This window comes from Crassostrea angulata, chromosome 10 (genome assembly GCF_025612915.1).
Source record: "Crassostrea angulata isolate pt1a10 chromosome 10, ASM2561291v2, whole genome shotgun sequence".
Taxonomy (NCBI): domain Eukaryota; kingdom Metazoa; phylum Mollusca; class Bivalvia; order Ostreida; family Ostreidae; genus Magallana; species Magallana angulata.
This window is the reverse complement of record NC_069120.1, coordinates 43,163,062-43,181,773: the sequence shown is the minus strand read 5'-3', so window position 1 is coordinate 43,181,773 and position 18,712 is coordinate 43,163,062. Positions and strand designations below refer to the sequence as shown.

General features: G+C 39.4%; 1 protein-coding gene across 18 annotated transcripts in view; it reads right to left on the bottom strand.

Moving 5' to 3' along the window:
- LOC128166152 (microtubule-actin cross-linking factor 1-like) overlaps positions 1 to 18,712 on the bottom strand; it is an 82,654-nt gene that overhangs the window by 27,185 nt on the left and 36,757 nt on the right. For 14 of the 18 annotated variants that reach the window (XM_052831117.1, XM_052831123.1, XM_052831124.1 and 11 more), the window contains 2 exons: positions 7,666 to 18,507; positions 2,055 to 7,193 (listed from right to left, as the gene is read on the bottom strand). In XM_052831117.1, the coding sequence (XP_052687077.1) occupies positions 2,055 to 7,193; positions 7,666 to 18,507 (15,981 nt within the window). The remainder of the gene's footprint in view (positions 1 to 2,054; positions 7,194 to 7,665; positions 18,508 to 18,712) is intronic. The other 4 variants (XM_052831129.1, XM_052831133.1, XM_052831130.1 and 1 more) reach the window with 3 other exon arrangements.

The following is an 18,712-nucleotide window of genomic DNA, read 5'->3' as shown; positions in this document are numbered from 1 at the left end:
ATGCACAGGAGTATATAGAGAGAAAGGAAAGGTACATGAACATTAGAACACGGAAATGAGGGTTAGTGCTTTGAGTTCAGTTAATGCATTCCAAATGATACAAGTGTTGGAGTTGAAAAATGCCTCAACAGGCCTTGCATCTCGACTAACACCAAACCAAACTGAAAAATAGGCGAAAAAAAAGCATCCAATGAAATGACAGTAAACAAACAAGCAATAAGTTTGCGGTCATTCAGAAAAGCGGTACACATGGTACATTTCATAAACAAAAGTCCATGGCAATAACAAATTGGCAAGCTCAGATTCTTGTGTATAATTGTTAAATATCTAAATTTTTATCATATGTAACTTTAATTTTTCTCCATATATAAACTTAAATTTGATTAACTATAGTCTGGTCTGGAGAAGTTGTGCATGCATTGAATGGATTTGGATGTTTATGTACACCGATACCCCACAAGTGTTCGTGTTCACACACAGAGGGTGTTCAACTTTCATTAGAAAGTGTTATAGTGTTCAAGTTTCTACTTTTATTATAAGATGTGTTTGTTTAGTGTAGTGTATTAATTCATAGCCATATCCATCTATTGTGATCAAAGCTAATAAGTCATTTAGAGATTTTGAATTTCAAACTGTACAATGCAGAAAGATTTAATACAATCAAAACAAAAAATATTTCATATACACAAAGTACACCACCATCTTCTCATAAAAAAAATGCAAGCTATTCATAACCCACTGAAAAAATCTAATCTGTTTCACTTTAGAATAATGCGGGAAATTCTCCACTACCACAGCTTTTTTTTTAAATTGAAGAGGAGGGTCTTTGATTTCCTCACTGGTACACATGTATTCTATGAATCTTGAATTAGGAATTACATATATAAACATGTCTTTTAGACTTTTCAAATGCAAATAATCTATAAAAACTATCAATAATCAAGACTGCATAGTCACACTTCTTTAAAACTCTTCTCAAAATTTTATATTCTGAAAAATGCACACTATATAACACTTATATAAACCTTGTACATGAGTCATGTATATTTTGAGAAAATAAAACATGATATATCTATAATACATTTTGGTAGTATAAAAAATCAATATGATCTAGAAACAAAGCAATTATTTATTCATCAATGAACTTGCTCTGTACATGTATTTACATATGTTTTATAATAATGCACTACTTGATGATTAATCATTCAAGTTCTGGAGTATCTTGTATGAAATGGTGAATGGATATACACATAAAATGACTAAAGAAAGGACAATTACATTTAACCCTACATTAAATTCAAAATTCAACATTAGTTTACGTGGAATACATTTCATACACTTAGTGCTAAATATAAACATATAAAAAAATCTTGATGGGGACACATGCACTGGAGTATTATTGAGTCATTTCCATTTACACATGCGTTGAATACAGATATCACAGTTCTTTAATTAGTACATCTTTCGTTATAAATTCTAAAAAATTATTTGTCTAATATGGCTAAAATCACACAAACACACATGAAAAGGTGAGGCCATCCTTAAAAAAATGTTTGTTTGAAATTGCTGCCTGGAGGCCTCTAGACCATAGAGGGAGGAGGGAATTTTTTTTAACTTTTCAAACTTGAAGTTTAACTAATTAAAAATTGGTAAAGAATAAAAATCTCCTTAAAAAAAGGTCTCTAATTTTTGCTAATAAAATTTTATCAGAAGGGGCATTTCAATGAGGTGGAAGGCAATTCCAAACAAACAGTAATTTTATTTTGGCCTAATGCATATTAATGGATGACTTTGCACAGTAAAGCTATAAATTCAGACTATAAACAGAAACATTCACTATGCTAGCAATCTGGTAAAGAGTTCATTCAAAAGAACGTAACAGACAGAAGATCTGCAATATTTCGTAACAGCAGCTAGATTTTTTCAATGCAGTTTCAATGTAGCATCATGAAAAGAAAACAAATCAAAAGTTGATCAACATTCCATCAGCAAATAACAAGGAAGAATGTCATGCTGGGTTGTTCAAGTCCATGCGGAGAGTCCAAACTGAGTACCTTGTGTGTCCAACCGCTAACTGGCCATCTCTTGCCCTTGTCAGATGGTTTCCCATGATTCTCTGCAGCAACACTTCTGCCATTCACTTCAGGGAAACCCTTGTTTCCAGATTTATCTGTTTGATCACCTTCCATGACTCTGTTTTCGGTACTTAATACTTCATCACCTAGTGCCTCTTTCGGAGGTTTTGGGTAGTCTTTCTTCAATTTGCCTGTGGCGATGATATTTCTCACCATCTCTGATGTCAGAGGAATGGTGAACACAGGATTGTCTCTCTTCTCAGTGCTTGAAGAATCTGTTGTGGACAGATCTGAAGAACTCCCTCCTTCCAAAGGATTCCCAAGAGTAAACGATCGAGTCATAATTGGACCAAATGGGGTATCTGCCATGTATCTGAATCTTGTCTGTTCCAAACTCCTGGCGCCTATGTCGGTAAATGCATGGTCACTTTCTCTCAGACCCTCTCTTGGACTGTTACTAATGATAAGACCTGCAGCTATGGCATCATTGAAATCATACATTTGATTTGTGAGCAGATTGATGTACACATTTTCATCGCTTTCGATAATCTTTCTATCTATTGCTGCTTGTAAGGTTACAATAATTCCATCATGTAGCAGATCTTTAATTTCTTGACACAATGGAGTAACTATTTCCATATCAATCATCTCTCTAAGGTTGTGTTCTTTTCCTGTTGAAGGGTCAACAAATTTTCTCAGCTCTCCTTTATAAAGCCCTTGATTAACAGCACTGTATAAACTCAGTCCTTTGGGACTAAGAATGAACCCTTTGTCCATCGCATCAGAAATAGCCATGGACTCTCCAGACTGTGGGTTTTTGAATTCTCCAGTACTCAAGTCTATAAGTCCCAGACTAGCTGCTTTCTTCAGTGTAATTGGTTGAATGGTGTCTGGATCGATGACATGGGACTTTGCCTGGTTCAGAACGCCTGACGAAAAGGCTTTCTGAATTTTATCTCGTCCTCTTGATGAATCGCCAAGCAGAATCTCCTGGACATAGCTATCAACAGAACTTGCCATTTCTGAGTCAGATGGCTGTCTCTCTAAAATGAGACCTTTATCAAAAGCGTCTGTAAGAGACATCTTGTCTTTGTAAGTACCTCTGGTATTATCAATTACCCCTGCAGCCATTGCATTTTCTAAGGACAATATTTCACCAGTGCTGTCATCTACCACTTCCTTGGCATCTCCATCGATCAAGCTACTCTGAATAGCCTCCACCAAAGTGAGTTGCTTCCCTGTGACAGTGTCTTTGATTCTTCCAGTGTCCTTATCCACCAGATTGTTTAGCAGAGCACCATGAAGTGTTCCAATACGAAATTTATTTCCAGATGACTTCAAGGACTGAAGAATTGAATCCAGTGAAGACGAAAGGCTTTTGGAACTTGATAAAAGATCATGATCTGGTCCATTCTCTGCATTGTGTACTTCAATTGTGACACTGGGTTCTGTCACCTGATGATTGCAGTCCAATAGCTTCTTATACTTAAGTGCCTCCTTTAGAGTAAAGCACTTGGAATTCACTGTTTTACTACCATTCAAAGAAACAAGGTCCTTCTTAATGGCCTCTTGTAATGGAATGTTTTCATTCATGAATTCATCATGGAATAACTGAGAGGATATGTCCACCAGGCCAACATCAACAGCTTTTATAAGTGGAATGTTTTGTGAATTGGAAATGTCATTAAACATACATCTCTCAATATCCACAAGACCTCTTTGAACAGCTTCCTTGAAAGTAATGGAAGTCCTTCTCTGTGGAGTTTTTCTGGAATCAGTAGTATGTGGAAGAAAATCCATGGGTGCAATAGAAGATAATGCATTTGGTCTTGTTGGTAATTGTTCACAAAAGCTTCTACCATTAAGAATGTATCCTTGTTGCAGGGCCTCCAAAATGTTGTAAGATTTGTTATCATTTGAAACAAGTCTTCCTGTGTTCAGATGGAACACCTTCATTTCAACTGCTTGTCTCAAGGTCATAACAGTTCCACCAGACGGTTCCTTGATCAATGTGTTAGTAACATCCAAAAGTTCATTCTCAAATGCTTCTGTAAGTGTGAACCTGTCATCGCTATAGAAACTTTGAACACGAAGGGTAGTAAGGTTTAACAACCCATAATGCACTGCTTCATCTAATGTAACCTTGGAGAAAAGGACATCCACAACCATCCGTTCTTCCACTGCCTTTTCTAGTGGGTAACTTTTCATGTGTACCCTGTCAAGAATGGAACCAGTCTTTCCACTTACTATTCCTCTTTCCAATGCTTCTGACAGGGAAATGAACCTTTTTGTCTCTGGGTTGAGTATGCGAGACCTTGTCTTGTGGATAAGAGAGGTCTTCACAGCTTCAGACAGAGTCACAGAGGAACCAATGCGCGGATCAAACATCTTACAGCAGTGCTTTTCAAACACCCCTTCCTCTACAGCTCTTTGCAGTCCCAACAATGGTTTGGATATACCTCGTCTTTTTAAGATATCTGAATCAGCATCTAAGATGTATCTTGCCCTTGCTGACGAATTAGCATTTGTCTCTTTCAGTAAATCCTGTACGACAGATATTATAGACTGAACAGTTCTCTGGCCAACTTTGAATACAAGTCCCTTTGAAATGGCCTCAGGAAGAGTGAAACGCTTCTGGTAAATGCATGTTTGCTTATCTAAAATCCCTTGTTCCATTGCATCTTCAACAGTTAAGATTCCCTTATCCACCACAAGCACCTGAGGCTGCTTTTCATCAATGAGCCCTAATGAAATAGATTCTTGAAGTCCATAGCACTTTTGTTTCCATGGATGGTAAAATGAGTTTGTACTTGACTGAAATAATCCAAACTGAACTGCATCAACAAGACAGAACCCATGCGTGGGCATCTCCATCAGGAGTTTCTGTGACACAGCTGTAGAAATTTCAACTTTCAATTGAGATTTGGTATCTAGAACTGAACAGTCCGATTCGTCAACAACGCCTTCTTGAATAGCTGTAGCAATTGGTTTATAGAGATCACACTCTGAATCTTTTACCAGAGTTCTTTGGGGATCAATAACATTTATTTCCAAAGCATCACTCAATGGTAAATACATACGAGAAACAGGGTCCATGAACTGTTTGAGATCTTTGCTAAACATTCCTTTTTCCAGAGCAGTTGCCAGATTAACTGATTCAAAAGAAGATCTTTGTTGAATGTAGCCTTGATTAAGAGCAGTTTTTAGATCAATAAAAATGTCATTCTCATCACAAATCTCACTTGTCTCTAACTTTAGGATCTTTAATGATACAGCCTCTTCAACAGTTGAAAACTTTCTAAACCTTGAGTTTTTTATAACAATATCACTGCAATTGATCAGCTTGTTACCAATAGCTTCCGTCATTCCTAGTAACTCACCATTTCTGGGATCCATGAATTTACCAGATTCACTATTATACACACCTTCATGAATAGCATCCACAAGATTTAAGTCAGCACTTCCCAGATTTTGAATTAAAAGTCCCTTGTTCACTGCTTCACTGAATGCTAATCTCTTTCCATTGGGATAAATGTACTCTCCAGAAACAGGATCCATCAATTTCTCATTGATGGCGCCATCTAAGGTCAAGAAAAACTTGGTTTTCAAATCTCTTACAAGAACACCATCTCGATCCAATATGCAAGCATCCATTGCACCCTGAAGAGACATGCTGTATTGAGTAGAAGGGTCAATGAAGGCTTCCTCAGTCACACACTCCTCCTCAAACTCCAACAGCCCATACTTTGGCTGATTGGTGGTATCCAGGAGAATTCCCTTTTCCACACAGTCAATAAGTGGAACCCATTCTCCACTTTTAAAGTCCATGCACTCATTTGAGGAAAGATTTATGAGATCATGATCTATGGCTGATTCAAAGCTATGAATGTCTCCTGTCTCTATGTTTCGAACTTTGATGGAGTTGGTGTCTACCATTCCAGTGACAACTGCTGTAGATAATGGAATCTGTTCCTCAGTGTCTGGTTGAATGAATAATCCTGTGGATTCATCAAAAAGTCTTTCCTCAATGATTTCAGAAAGAGTAAGAAAGAATGGTGTTTTACACCTCACAACAAGTCCTTTGACTAGAGCAAAATTAAGAGCAATGGGTAGACCAGACGACAAGAGCATTCTCCCAGAGAGTGGGTCAATTATTCTTTTCTCAATTGCTTCATCCAGGGTCAGGATATCTCTACTGACCGGATCACGCACAGGGGAGTCGTTGTGAACTAGACCCCTCTCAATTGCTTCCACGAAGGAGACAAATTCAGATGTGTCTATATCCTTGACTGTGTTGTTAGCAGGATCATACAGACCACTTTCTATCACATCCACTAACATTACTGGCAGATCCACTGAAGCACACAGGTCTATGGAATGTTTCCTTTTACTCTTGGCCTTCATATCCATTTTCCTTTTTTCCTCATCAAAGAATTTTACATGTTTTGTCTGTTTAGTTTGTTTGGGCCTATCATTCCTGTTTTGTACAAGACCTCTTTCACATGCATGGTAAAAGGACAACCACTTCTGTGATTCACTGTCTTTAACAAAACATCCCTGAATATCTAAATCCGTTTTGCTTTTATTTTCAATGCTAAATATTTTTACTATGCCAACATTTTGGGCTTCATTGAAACACAAAGTTTTCCCACTTTTCTTATCAAGAAAGTGTAGCATATGAAAGTCTGGAGAATTAGGAATGCAAGATAAGTTTCCGTTAGAATTTCTTTGTTGAACATCATTTTCACAAAACGATTTCATTCCCACTTCCAATATCATTTTTTCTTGAATAGCACACTGAAATGTAATCCACTTTTGAATATCTTCATTGTAAATCAAACAGTTCTTAGTGTCCACAAATCCTTTGTCTACTGCATCATCAAAGTCCATTATCTCCCCATATTTTGATGATCTTACAAGTGTCCTGTCCACATTTAGGAGGCCATGTTTAATGGCAGCCCCCAGAGAGAATTCAGTACCTGTTCTAGAGTCATGGAAGTGCCCAGATTTAGCATTAAACAGATTGCTTTTGACTGCTTGAATCAGAGACATTGGTATCAAGGCTGACTGTTTTACAGCATCTATATCGGCTGAGACATCAGCGAGATCATTGACCATCTACAAAAGAGTTTTACAGATTATGATTCCCTGAAAAAAAAGTCAGAATTACCTTGCCCTTGATTTTTAAGTTGTTCCAATCTGCCATGTCTTGAGTTAAATATAAATAGATATGGTTAGTTTTCATCTCCAATTTTCTTATTAAAACTAAATTTTTAAAGGAGCCATTGAAACAACTTTCCTGCTGAACAACATACCTAAGCTTAAAGAACACAGTAAAAAAGACACTGTATCAAGAAATTGTTTAGTGAAAATCAACATGCATTTTTTCTACACTACAAGGTCATGAAACTGTCAGTTTCTGTGTGTTGTGTTTGAATGTCAGTGGGTAATGAAGATTAAAGAATGTTTAGGGATAGTGTATGCACTCTCATAGCAAACCATTTTATGCATGCACAACCTGCCTACAAAGGTGGATATGGTGACCACTGCAAATCTCCCCGTTCAAACTGTTACCATGGATATCACTTACCTCATCTTCCAAGCAGGGCAGAGTTGAGGATGAGAAGGAGGAGGATATGTCACCATCCACCGAAGAAGAGGAGGGAGGAATTGCCCCCACTACCTTAATATCTGAAAACCCATCTACAGAATCCACCTCCACCAAGCCAGCAGAAGCTGCCTGTTCCATTGTCATGGTGCTTCCTGATGTTAAATCCACCACGCGGCCTGAGGAATCTACCATGTAGCCAGAAGGTACACTGAATGTTGTGGATCCTGATGTGGTGATGAGGTCTGTGTGTGTCCTAGAAATAGCTTTACCTGCCTTGTCACACACAATACTTGCCTCAGGTTTGAAAGGAGAACCATCTTTACTTATAACAAACACTGCACTAGAGTCTCTGTCACTGTCTGACGTTTCATCATATTCAGATGTACTAATTTTTGCTTGAATGTAACCCAGCTGTAAAGCTGTTTGTAAAGGAAGCACAAGATTTGTTTTCAAGTTTGTAAATTCTGCTGTTTTAATGTTCAGACTACCACTACAAATAGCTTCAGAGATAGAAATGGGAGAGTCGGGATTAGGAACACAATAATCATCTAGTGGCTCTGCGTTATGGAGTTCAAGAAATCCACAGATCACAGCTTCGTCCACTGGCATGTCCCCAGCAGACTTATCATGGAAGATTCCAGTGATTTTGTCTACAAAGCCTTGTTTGATAGCATCTTCAAGATATAATGGAGCAGGTGATGCGATGCCCACTTGCTGTCGCTTTGCTTTCTCATTCATTCTTTCAGTAAATGTATCATCAGGAATGACATTTTCAGAGGGAATAAAATCATCCACTGACATAGGTTGAACTTCGGTGCCTTTGACAATAATAACAGAGCTGGACTGCACAGGGATGGCACTCTCTCTCGGAGCACTCATTGTAGAACCTTGAAAATTGTCATCAGAATGCATATCTGCAAATCTTGCCTTCTTCTTGACTTCCTCTCTCTTGGGTGATTGTTTGGGTTGGATTGACAACGGGGACAGAACTTGTCTGGCTAGGGCCTCTTCAACAGAAAGTTCCCTTGAAGCCCTGTCCCCCAACATCCCGTTTTTTGGATTGATTTTCCCTGTTTGAATAGCTGTTTGGAATGTCAATGTAGACCCATCTGCTTTTGGAGGAAGATACTTGAAATTATCTCCTTTGTCATCAGAAAGAAGTCCCATGCAAATGGCTTCATCAACTGTGTACATCTTATTGGTACTGGGGTCTGTAAAAATCCCTGTTGGGGTATGGATGTATCCCATCTGGAGTGCATCTTTGAACCTCACACTTTTCTTCGTTGCCGTTATTTCCTCCCCAACTACTAGACCTCGTCTCATGGCAGCAGGAACAGAACTGATTTCCCCAGTTTTACGATCCAAGAAATTTCCCTGGTTGTCCAAGATTCCTAACTGTAATGCATCTGACACATTAAGAAACCGATGTGTCACTGTGTCAACAACTCCTGTAATGTTGTACTTGGCATCAGGTTTTGTCGACTTTGATTCCAATTTTGTTGTAGTCGTTCTCTGAAGGTTACCAGACACTAGGCCTTTCCTAAACCCTTCTTCTATTGGCATGGACTCACCTGTTTTTAAATTGGTGTAAACTGTCATTTCTGGATTTAAGATACCCCTCTGTATAGCCTCATGGACTGGTATTTCTAAGCCTGTCAGTGTGTCCAGAACAAGCCCAATGCTCATCTGTTTCTGATCCTTGGTGGTTTTCTCAGATGTTCCAGAATTTTCACCTCTACTTCTGACTAAATCACTTTTCTTGGCATCTGTCAGTGACATGGACACTCCAGTTTTTGGATCATAATAAAGTCCCCTCTGTATATCTACAATGCCCTTTCTTATGGCCTCACTACAGGAAATGCTTCTACCAGACACAGGATCTCTCACACTCTCAATCAGTTCACCCTTCACAACCACTGCATCCTCTGAAGATCTACTGGACGAATCAGTCAATGCTATTCCCTGACTAACTGCTTCCTCAACAGACATCATCTGGCCAGTTCTGATGTTAAGCACTTGTCCTTTCTCAGGCTTAAATATCCCTTTTCTAATAGCTTCTTCAAGAGGAATATCTGTTTTAGTGACAGGGTCGCGGATTGCCTTAAGAGAAATTTCATCTTGGAATGTAGAGGTCACAAGAGGAACCTGAGAATGGCTTCCACCTTCAAGGACAATGAAACCTCTGTCTACTGCCTCAGACACATCAAGGGTCTGTCTTGTCTTTTGGTCCAAGTATTTGCACAGTTCATGGTCCACAATGCCTCTTCTTACAGCCTCCTCCAGGGTAATGCTTTGGTTTCTTTTATTATCCAAAACAGAGCTTACTTTACATCTTTTTAACCCAACAATTATTTCATTATCTCCCCTAAATTTTCTGAAATCAAAGGAATCTGATGGCAGAAATCCTCCACTTTTTTGAGGTTTCTCAACTATAATGTCATGGTGCCGAACTCTTCCTAAACTATGTACTCTGTCTCGAGCTGTTTTTATTTCGCCCTCTTTGACTGCTTGTTGTATAGAGACTCTTCTTCCATCCTCTTTTTTGTAGGCACCAGACTGAACATCTATTACGCCTTTCTCTAATGCCAACTTGACAGGAATAAATTGTTTGGATCTGGGATCAAACACAGACTTCATGTGTACACTACCCTCTTTAGTACCATCTAAATGTTGGACATCAGCAGAGGATGTTGATTCTCCTTTCAACATACCTCTCTGGAAGGCTTCACTGATGGATATTTCTTCTCCAGTTATCTTATTCTTCACAACTCCAGCTCTTGGATCAAAAACTCCTGATTTGATAGCTAAAGGAAGATTGACATCTTTCCCAGTTGTTGGATCTACCACTGAGTCAACTTTCACTGAAAATGACTGAGAAATTGTATTTTGCCTGACAGAGTCTGTATGTCTGGCAGTGGCCGATCTCACGTTGACATCTCTCACCATGACAAAGTCTTTAGAAACAGCTTCCATGATGGGCATCATTTCTCCTGCTCTTTGGTTGATGTAAGTTTTCCCATCTTGGTCCACTATCCCACGATCCAGTGCTTCTTGAAAACCTATTCTTTCTCCAGACAATGTGTCAAGTACTGACACAACAGTAAGTTCCTTTCTACCTGAAAATAGGACATCAGTTTTCACACTTTTCTGCTGGGGCTCTGTCTTTGTTGCCCAGTTGCTAAGAATCTTGCCATCAATGTAACCTCTTTGATGTGCATCAGAAATACTAAAGGTTCGTCCGGTCAGCGTATTTCTGAAAATTCCCTCATGAGTATCTATAATTCCTCGATCAACTGCTAGATGAAGGGGTATGTTGTTTCCTGTTCCAAGATCTCGAACTGAGTCAACCTTCATTCTACTAGAGTTTTTGCTTGTTGAACCATCCTGGTGATGAATGTATTGAGTTATTTCTAAAGTGTCTGGTGATATGTAATCTACTACAGTTGAAAGAAGAGTCATGCTCTCTTCTTTCCTGATTAAGGGAAGACTGTTAGTATAATCAGGGTAGAATGCTGTTTGTTTGGCATCATGCTGTTCTACATGCTGGGATTCTTGGGTAACATGCTGACTTGAAGTTTTTGGATAAGTTGCAAAGAAAACTTCATCACTTTTGCTTGGTGATGTCTCAGGGGATTTTGATTTGCTTCTTTTGCCTGTCCCAGTCATGGCTTTTTGGATTTTGGAAGCTGCTAAAATTGGTCCTCCTATGAATGCAATCAATCCCATCTTAGCAGCATCCTTCAAAGAATACTGCTCAATTTCCTTGTACTTTAGTTTACCAGATTTCTTATCTATTTGACCATGCTTCAAACCTTCACTGACTGTCAGGAATCTTTTCTTCTCAACATCATAAATCTGATTATCTCCATCAATGAATCCATTGTTGATTGCTTCCTGCAATGTATAAGTTTGTCCTGATTTGGTATCTGTAAACATTCCAGTCTGCTCACTGAAATATCCATGTTCAATTGCATAAGTCAGTGTCATCTTTTCAGTTCTATGTTCTGTTGTCTCAATCAGTGGGTTGATCTTTTCAGTCTTTATAGCCTCCTGAATTGTCATCTGGGTACCTGTATCTGTCTCAGTATACTGATTGCTCTCCAAGTCAAGCATTCCATACTGGATAGCATCAGTAAATGAGATGTTATTGCCCATGCTTATGGTACTCAATTTCATTGGTTTCAGTTGAACTTCTGTTGTTTCAATAGTAACATTGTCCGTTCCAGGATGATAAATATGTCCAAGTTCAACAGCTGAGGAGACCGACATCACCTCTTTGGAATAAGGATGTTGGAAGGTATTCATCTTCTGATTCAGTAGACCCTGATCCACAGCATCTTTCCAGGACATGTGTAGAGACCCACTAGTCAAACCTACCACTTCCTCACTGAATGAGGTGTAACTGTATCCAGGTTGTGGGATCAGGCCCTCATAGACAGCTTCCTTCAGTGTGATCCTCTCTCCCGTCCCTGTGTGAACAATGATTCCAGTTTCAGCATCTATGATGTTCTTCTTCATGGCCTCCCAAAGGTTGATGACGACTCCTGTGCGTGGGTCAATGATACAGGAAGTATCTATGTTCAGAAAATGTCTGTTGATGCATTCTTGAATTGTGATGGGAATGCCGTAATGTGGGACAAAAATTTTTCCATCAAAAGTTGTACACCTATCATCTTGCACAAGTTCATTCAGAGACCAAGGCCCTTCTGAAAAGTTCTCATGTCTAAAAGATTCAAATGCTTCTTGAGAATGAGAAATCGTGGGGCTTGGGTGATGATGTACAACATATGCCATTTCTTTAGTGGTGGTTTTCTGGGCATCTTGATTAAAACTTGGAGGATGATGGTGAACAATATAAGCTGATTCTTTGGTTGTCGACTGTTCTTGCCATCTATTGTCTTGAGGAACATGCACTTCAGACATATTTGTCTTTAAAAATTGTTGTCTCTCTGTCTTCACTGTTGACACTTGTGGTTGCACTTGAGGTTGCTCAGCATGGGATGTCACACAACTTCTTTTAACTCTAGTGACTGTTTCTTGTGGTGTTACAGTGCTTGTTTTCTTGATCTCCTGTATTTTTTCAATTACAGTTCTCAATGTTTCATGAATATGTACATCAATGTACTTGCGCTTGAGAGCTTCATCAATTGATACTGTCTCTCTTGTTTCCTTCACAGTCACAGTTCCATCATTCCAGTTTATCTCGATGTCTGGTGACTTTGACTCGATAAGTGCAGCCTCTGCTAACTTTTCCACAGTTTCTGAATCCAGATATCCTTTCTGGACTGCTTCAGCAACATTGACAACTTCCCCAGAGTCTTTCACAATTACTTTGCCAGCAGGCCAATCAACAGTGATATTATCTTTGATTGTTAGAGAAGAGAGGATAGTGGGAGGTGGGGAGGGAGAGGGAGAAGGAGCCTCTTGCAAGATAGTCTCAGAAATAGAAGCAGAAGGGGAAAAAGCAGAGTCCTTCACCTGTTCAGAAGCAGAAGGAGAAAAGCGGAAAGCAGGAGATTTAGGAGAAGCTGGGATAGGGTTAGTAGGTAATTTAACTCCTGACTTGGTGTCTTTTTCTCTCATCCTTTTAAATATTTCTTGTGCATCCTCAGTCATCTGTTCCTCACTTACCAAATTGCTTCTGTTGAATGAATCGTCTTCTTTCTTCTCAGGTGTCCAAGAGGGTTGAGAAGGTCGAATATTATCTCCTGGTTTTGCAAACACAACAGTTGTTTTGGGAGCGGCATCTTCTATTTCCTGTTTAAATCTCTCAAATCTACCATTAGTTTGTGAGTCTGAGTGACCATTAGTATTTGGTTTGTCAAATTGAGGTTGATCTTTTTTCTCTGAAAGTTTCCTGGATTTTTCAATGGTGGATTTTGGAGTGCTCACTGCCTCTGGTTCTGAGCGATTTCTTGTCACAGCATCATATAATGCCATTCCACCAAGTACAGGCGCACCAACTACTGCTAACAGGCCCATTTTAATGGCATCTTGTGGCTTTATCTTCTCACCAGTTTTGGTATCTGTCACTACGCCAGAATTTCTCTGAACAAGCCCTTTTCTCATTGCTGTGTCTAGTGAAACTAAATCACCAGTTTTCTTGTCCAATACCATGACATCATCTTTCTTGACTTGTCCAGATGTCAGGGCTTTTGCCAGTGGAATTTCTTTTCCAGATATTGTATCATACAGTGTTCCAGACATTTCATCAATAGCATTTGCTATTAATCCTCTGTCCACAGCTTCAATGAGGGATATTGTTGATTTGGATGCAAAGTCTTTTACATTGGCTGAGAAACCATCAATCCATTCTTGACGTAGAGCCATTTTTAATGAAAGTCTTCTACCAGTTTCTGTGTTTTCGACTGTCACGAGATTTCCATCTATCACATTTCTATTCAGTGCCTCTTGAAGAGTCAGTCTATTTCCAGAAAGTGGTTCAAGGAATGTACATGTTATTTCATCAAATAAATTGGCTCTTACAGCATCCAGTAAATTCAATGGACCAGGCTTGGAGAACTGGGATGTAAAGTTGGGGCTCACAACTATTTCTTCTTCACTACATTTGCCAAAATTCAGCTTTCCTGTTCTGGGGTCAATGTATCCTTCCCTCATGCAATCCTGCAGAGTAAGCTGGTGATCTCCAGTCTTTGTCACTAATGCTGGTTTCTTTGGGTTGATGATTCCTGCCATCATTGCTTCTTGCAGGGATATCAGCTTTTGTGATGAAGGATCTCGCACCTTCCCTGAAGTTGGATCAACCAGGCCGATCTTTACTGCTTCAGTATATGAGAATCCTTTTGGGAATGTTAGAGATTCTATGCCAATGCCTTGGGCACCTCTTTCCATTTGCAATTTATCAGCAAAATCAAATACTATCCTACCATCGGTAGAATCATCATTGAAACTTGCATCCATGCTTTGTTCAATGTCAGTTGTATAATTCAGCACCTCATCAGCACAGGTTGAGACTGAGGTTTTGCTTTCTCTGGTTCCTGATTTTTCAAGCTTTATATCCACCACTGATGGGGATAATCCATTTTCTGAGAATTTTGGTGGATGGATAGAATCGGATGACTCATTTTGCAATCTTTCAATCTCTGCTGGATCTGTTGTTTTGGACAATGTGATAAATCCCTGTCTTAGGGCAGATTTCAGTGGAATGCGTTTAGAAGTTCTGGTATCCAAGAACATGCCATCTTCAAGGTCAACTAACCCAAATTGTATAGCTCTCATGGCAGACATTTCCATTCCTGTTTTTGGATCAATCACAGTTGTTACATTTTTCAATGGGAAATCAATTTTCTCTGCTACAAATGCACTTCTCATTAGATCTTCTTCTCTCTTTTTCCCAGTTATATCTGCATGAATGAGACCTTTGTTTAATGCTTCATTGATAGGTATTTCTTCTCCAGAGGCAGGATTGCGATACACTCCATTAGCAATGTCCAAGATGTTGCTTTCAACAGCATCATCATAGGAAATCATCTCCATTGTTTGTGGATCGATAACACTGCTGATGCTAAAAGTCACAGTTTCAGAGTGTATGTCCTCAACTAAGGTAGCTTCAAAGGATTCTTGTTCATCAGTAATGTGAATGCTGTGGATGCTACCACTTTCACTGGATTCTTGGGTTGAGGATTTAGCAATGGCCAGTTTTCTCTCGATGGCATCATTTATGGACATTGTTTCGCCTGTTACAAGGTTGTGGTAGCTACCATGTTGTTGGTCAATTATTCCTTCTTCAATGGCTTTTGAAATTGAAATGGTTTCTCCTGATCTAGGATCCACAACCCATGATACCATCAGAGTTGTCAATTTGGTGGTGATTATTTTGTTACCACTCCCATCAGCACTGGAAGTGACAGATGTCAATTCTGCTTCAATCAATTTTCTTTCGATAGCATCAATGATGGTAAGTTTCTCTCCAGTTCTGAAGTCATGGTAGATTCCATTATGCTCATCAATAATTCCCTCTCTCACTGCCTCTATCACAGGAACATGTTTCCTGGTGTGAGGATGAACCACACTCTTTATTGTGAACTGTTTAGTTTCTCTTATTAGTTCTGCTGCTGAGGGAGCATCATGACTCACTGTGTCTGCTAGGATAAACCCAGCATTGACAGCATCACTGATTTTCATTGGTTTTTCTCTTCCAAATGCATCTCTTCCAATGTAGAGGCCTTTTTCACAGTGCAGGATTCCCTCTTTTGTGGCTTGGCTAATTGTGATCCTCTGCTTGGTTCTGGGATGAATCACTCCAGTGATAGAAAAGGATTTGACTTCACTAATTGCAGATCCTTCATGTGAATCCACTTCATCAACATCTTTTCCTGTTAGGAATCCTTGACTGATAGCTTCAACTATGGTCAGCTTTTTGCCTGTTGCGGGATGAATAAAACATCCTTGATGCATATCCAACAGACCACGTTTCACAGCTTCTTGTGGAGATATGCGCTCTTTGGTTCTTGGGTCCAAAGCACTTTGTACTGCAATATGTCTTGTCTCAGACACAACATTTTGTTGAACAGGAGGTCTAGATACAGTTGTTGTCGTTAATGAAAATCCTGAATCTCCCTTTCTGATGAGTTTTGATTCAGTGGCTGAAGTCCCTGGTATAAGTTGGGCATGTTTTTGCGACACTTCTCTCAGCCAGCTTGCCTCTTCATCCAATTCTTCCAGAGGTTCTTGATCATCCATCTCTTCAACATAGTACTGTGTTTCTTCTTCTTCATCAGGTATGAGATATCCTTTCTTCAGAGCTTCATCGATAGACATTGTAGCACCAGTAATTGGATTTCTAAAGTTACCAGTGTATTCGTTGATCAAACCTTGTTGTTTTGCCTCTAAGATCGTCATTGGTTCAATGCTGGATTCTTCTGAATTAGGTTGGACCTTGGTTATTACAGTTGTATGTGTGACTGCAGAACTTAACATTTCCATTAAGGTTTCAGCATCTTCACTAGAAATCAGCCCCTCTTTGACAGCTTCTTGCAAGTTCATGACATCTCCAGTTTTGAAGTCACAGATTTGGCCTTTTCCAACATCAATCATTCCAATCTGAATTGCTCTCATGAAAGAGATATTTTTACTGGTGGCATCTCTTAGAGTGGTCTCTTTGGTGAGTTCCTCCACCACACCTTTATCTACCAAACCTTGACTTCCAGCAGCACCAAGAAGAATCCTTCTATTGGTAGAGGTGTCCACAAACTCTCCTGAATGTGTAATGACTCCATGTCTCAAGGCATCAGAAACTGGTATTTTGTTACCAGTCATTGCATCTAACACACAAGGCTTGGGAAAGATGACCTCCTCTTGCACAAGTTTTAAGTGACCTTGAGCCAAAGCCTCCGAGATGGAAATGGCTGGTGAAGCACCTGGTGGTACAAATAACCCTCTGGAGTCCAGGAAACCTTGTTCAATAGCTTCAGACAGTGAAAGAACATCATTTGTCCTGGGGTTCACAACACATTTGACAGTGTCATCTATTAATCCAGAATCCAAAGCATCAGAAAAGGACATCACTTCTCCTGTTCTTGGATTGGTCACATGTCCTCTATCGCTAAGGATACCATCTCGAACCATTTTGGGTAGTGTTAGAGGTCTGTTAAGAATCTGACGTTCATAGGCTTCATCAAGCTTAAGTTTTTCCATTGAGGATTTGTCATTAAATAGTCCAGTCTCTGGATCAAGCAGAGATTTGCCAACTGCTTCAACAATAGTAACAAACTCTTTGGTCTCTGGATCTTTGATCTCTCTTTTAGAAGGATTCACATATCCTTTTTCCACTGCATCAATTATGGTTAACTGAGCTCCAGATATTGGATCTTGTAATTTGCCACTTTTTGGATCATAGAACCCCTTCTCCACCATCTCAGCCAAGCTAAGTGGAACATCAATGGAGTCTAAACTGCCTTCTCCAAATATTGCTTGTGACTGAGTGATTGTTGTCACCGACACTTCAGGTCCCACAAGGCTTTCAGCAATATCTTCTGTGATAATGTTAATGGCAGCCGCCTGATGGACAGGGATATGTTTACCAGTGGAATGATCTCTCACAGTGCCGTGGACAGGATCAAACACTCCTTTCTGCATAGACTCCAAGACAGTGAATGGACGTCCAGTTAACACATTCAGAATTCCAGAGGATTTCCCCAACTCCTGTTTTAAGTCTCTTGATATCAATCCCGACTGACACGCTTCTTCATATGATAATTCTCTCTGGTTTTTAGTATCAGTTAAACATTTTGCTCTAGGATCAAATATTCCAGTTTTAATTGCTTCACTTAGGGTCATTTTCATGTTTGTTTTAGTATTCAGAACACCAGGTTTATGTAAAAACTGCGAAGTTGGTGCCACATTTTCTTCTTTCACTGTCACCAGAGTCTGGGAAACTTTAGGAGGCTTCCATCCCATCTCTTGAGTGGGTTGAGGTGCCCTCACGCCTGTCATGCTTTCAAGTTTCAAAGAAAGTCTGTTCTTTTGTTCAGGAACGGAAGAAATTGTCCTACTCTTCACCTTTACTTCAAGTGGCTTCTGGACTGGTCTGTCCGGAACAGTTTCAGTTCTAGCACTGACTTTTGACACACGCTCTAATGTTTCTGGCTTCTGGAATGTCACTGTTGCTGTGGCTTTTGCAGTGAACTGACTTGGAGTTATTCCATAGAATTGACCGGGAGTGCCTGTGTAGCCCTCATACTCCGATAACTCCTCAAAGAAACCCTGCATGTCTTCATCCATCAGCACAGAGGAACGCTTGGCTAGTTCACTCCTGAAAGTCCTAAGTAGTGGAATGTCATCATCAATCACCATCTGGAACTGAGAAAATAAAATAAGATCAATAAAAATAAAAAATCAAACAATTTGATTCAATAAAACATTTTATACCATATAATAATAATGTTATCATTAATGAAATCCAATTTGCATGGTTATCATGAAAATAATCAGATGAAAACAATAATTGGATCAATACTATTTGAGAAAAAATAAAATTTTTGACTTATCCACTAAGCACACAATT